This window comes from Saprolegnia parasitica (genome assembly GCF_000151545.1).
Source record: "Saprolegnia parasitica CBS 223.65 unplaced genomic scaffold supercont2.1050, whole genome shotgun sequence".
Classification (NCBI taxonomy): domain Eukaryota; phylum Oomycota; class Saprolegniomycetes; order Saprolegniales; family Saprolegniaceae; genus Saprolegnia; species Saprolegnia parasitica.
The window spans coordinates 1-2,539 of NW_012157444.1; the positions used below are offsets into that span (position 1 = coordinate 1).

A 2,539-nucleotide genomic window follows, 5' to 3' on the forward strand; every position below is an offset into this window, starting at 1 on the left:
GCGACGCAGTGCGTGGCGGGCTGCGCCGACTGCAACAGCAACACGACGCTTCTCGACCCGGTCTCGGGCGCCGCCATTACCAGTGACAATGCTCGCTTTCTCTGCCTTGCCCGCGGCCAGAAGCTGTACTTTGCTTCGGAGACAACCAAGTCGGCGTTCGCCGCGGCCCTTCCGTCGCAGCCTGTGCGTCCTTGGTCTCTCTACCTTCATGTGCTCATGCGAGTCTAGTACTTTGGCGTGCAGAACGTCATGTGCGGCGGGCGCACCTGCCCAGATGCGTTCCAGTTACCAGCCGACGCCGTGCCGGCCGCGCCGTTTTGCACGGGCGCGTCGGTCATGCTCTCGGGGTTTCAATCGACGGTCCATGGCACGTGCGTCAAGCTCTTCTTCCAGTCGTGGGTGCTCGACACGCCGTTCAAGTACGCGCTGGCCTTCACGGGCATCTTTCTCCTCCCGCTCGCCAACGAATACCTCGTCCACACCCGCGAGGCGGTGCGCATGGCCTTTCTCAAGGCCCGTAGCAGGTGCAGTACCTTACCCTTTCGAGAGGTCGAAACTTGAATACTCCGCTGTAGCCGCTACAGCAGTCTGGGCAAGCGCAGCCGCAAACTCGTGCTGACGCTGCTCTACATGGTGCAAATGACGCTGGCGTATTTCGCCATGCTCGTCGTCATGATCTACGACACGGGACTCTTTCTCGCTTTGATTTTGGGCTTTGGCGTTGGCTTTGCGCTCTTTAAAAGCGACAAGACGCTCAGCGGCAAGTCGTCGGGCATGGTGCCCGCTGCGTGGCGCTTTGACGACACGGACTCGCTCACCGTGCTCTCGATCGGAGGCATGATGTGCATGCAAAACTGCGGCAACACGGTCCAGAACGCGCTCGAGACCGTTCCGGGCGTGCACCGTGTCTTTATTGGCTTTACCGAAAAGTGCGCTTACGTCTCGGGCACGGCGACGACCAAAGCGCTCTGCAGTGCGATCGAGGACTGCGGGTTCGAGGTCCACGTCGTGCGACCGCCCAAGGCCGAGACACCGGCGGGCTACGGCGCTGCCTTTCACTTGGCCTAACCCATCATCTTGTTAACTTTTTTTAATAACGACGACATCTTCTGCACCTGTCGATTGCGTCTCGCAAAAAAAGCTGAGTACGAAGAGGGCTGCGTGTAAAATTGGCCAGCGCCTAGTCGTAGTGGGTTATTCGTCGGGTGACCCAGGACAGCTCGCGTAGCTCGAGCGACCGGTAGAGCATCAAGAGCTTGGACGACGGGAACGGCGAGAAGGTTTCTGCGATGACCTCGATCGTAAGCATCAAACCACTCGCGGTGCACACTACTGTCGCATCAAATGTTGCGATCTTGACCGTGGGCTCGACAACGCACCCCGGTGCGCTGACCTGTAAATCTTTGATCTGAAAGGTCTGAAAGATGTTGCGCTGCATCGCAAGCATCCGGGCGCTCGTCTCGTCCTGCACACGCACTTTGACCGCCTGTAGGAGCTGTTATACGGCGGCTTGACGCTGCTGGTCGTATGCCTGTCGATTGCACGCTGCATCTTTGCGCTTGCATTTGCGCCATTCGGAGCGTCGTGGCATGGCCATAGTATTTCCCGGCCGTTGGCGGACTAGAACCGCGGCCTGAAGCTAGTGAGCCATCGGAAACATCGTTGCCTCGAGAACTAAAGTTGCATGGGAGCACGTGCCGGCTTATTAGCTCGCACGCCTCAAGCTTGGCATCGTATGCACCCTAGCACTTGGGACCTCTACCGCAGTTGCCCTCATCGCTCTGCCGCAGTTCCCCTCATCGCTCTGCCGCGTTGACTTGCGTTTGGTTCGCCTGAGCATTGCTGAATCTATTATAGCTGCTCTCGCCGTGAAATACTGTACATCGCTACAGTCTTGTGAGGGCTGCTGATCGATGCGAGGCCTTTCTATCCTAAATAGGATTCTAGTCCTACTTTGACGCACCGTTTTGTCCGAAATGAAAATGGGGAACGGCTATTTTTTTTCGTTATCTCTCTCGCACTTGATTAATATATACCTATGAATAAAAGGGGTTGGCGCGCACCAAGATACGCGAGTTTGCACATTCGCATGCATGGCAACTTCAAGCTCAGATCTCATAGGAACAACAACGCAATAAGATGTTTGGGTTCACGTCGCCGTCCGCGTCGATCGCGATGCCATGGCCACCGTCGGCCGACGCGCTGCCGCCGCTGGACCTCGCTTCGCCAGCCCTCGACCACGCGCGCGGCACGCGGAACGTCTACAAGTTTGGTGGCACCTCGGTGGGGTCGCCGGACCGCTTGTTCCAGCTCGTGTCACTGGTCAAGGCCGAGCGCGGTCGCGTGATCGCGGTCGTGGTGTCGGCCATGGCCAAGAACACGGACTTGCTGCTCGACGCGGCGGCGCTGGCGGCGGCTGGCAACATTGACGCTGCGCTCCTTCTCATCGACCGCGTCCAAGCCATCACGGTGCAGAACGCCAACGTGACGCAGACGCGCATCTTGGGCGACGGCCACGCATCGTTTGCCGACATGACGG

General features: G+C 58.6%; 3 protein-coding genes across 3 annotated transcripts; 2 read left to right on the forward strand and 1 right to left on the reverse strand.

Annotated features, from left to right (window-relative positions):
- Positions 1 to 9: 9 nt before the first annotated feature.
- SPRG_18213 (hypothetical protein) lies at positions 10 to 1,068 on the forward strand (the record flags this gene model as incomplete). The annotated part of the gene is made up of 3 exons (XM_012357650.1): positions 10 to 183; positions 229 to 524; positions 576 to 1,068. The coding sequence occupies exons 2-3, from the start codon at positions 250 to 252 to the stop codon at positions 1,066 to 1,068; spliced, it is 768 nt and encodes a 255-aa protein (XP_012213040.1). The 5' UTR covers positions 10 to 183; positions 229 to 249.
- A 112-nt stretch (positions 1,069 to 1,180) lies between these two features.
- On the reverse strand, positions 1,181 to 1,551 carry SPRG_18214 (hypothetical protein; the record flags this gene model as incomplete). The annotated part of the gene is made up of 2 exons (XM_012357651.1): positions 1,181 to 1,465; positions 1,516 to 1,551. The coding sequence occupies 2 exons, from the start codon at positions 1,549 to 1,551 to the stop codon at positions 1,181 to 1,183; spliced, it is 321 nt and encodes a 106-aa protein (XP_012213041.1).
- Positions 1,552 to 2,139: 588 nt separating this feature from the next.
- Positions 2,140 to 2,522, forward strand: SPRG_18215 (hypothetical protein; the record flags this gene model as incomplete). The annotated part of the gene is made up of 1 exon (XM_012357652.1): positions 2,140 to 2,522. A coding segment is annotated over one exon (383 nt), but the record flags the coding sequence as incomplete, so codon positions are not given.
- Positions 2,523 to 2,539: the final 17 nt, after the last annotated feature.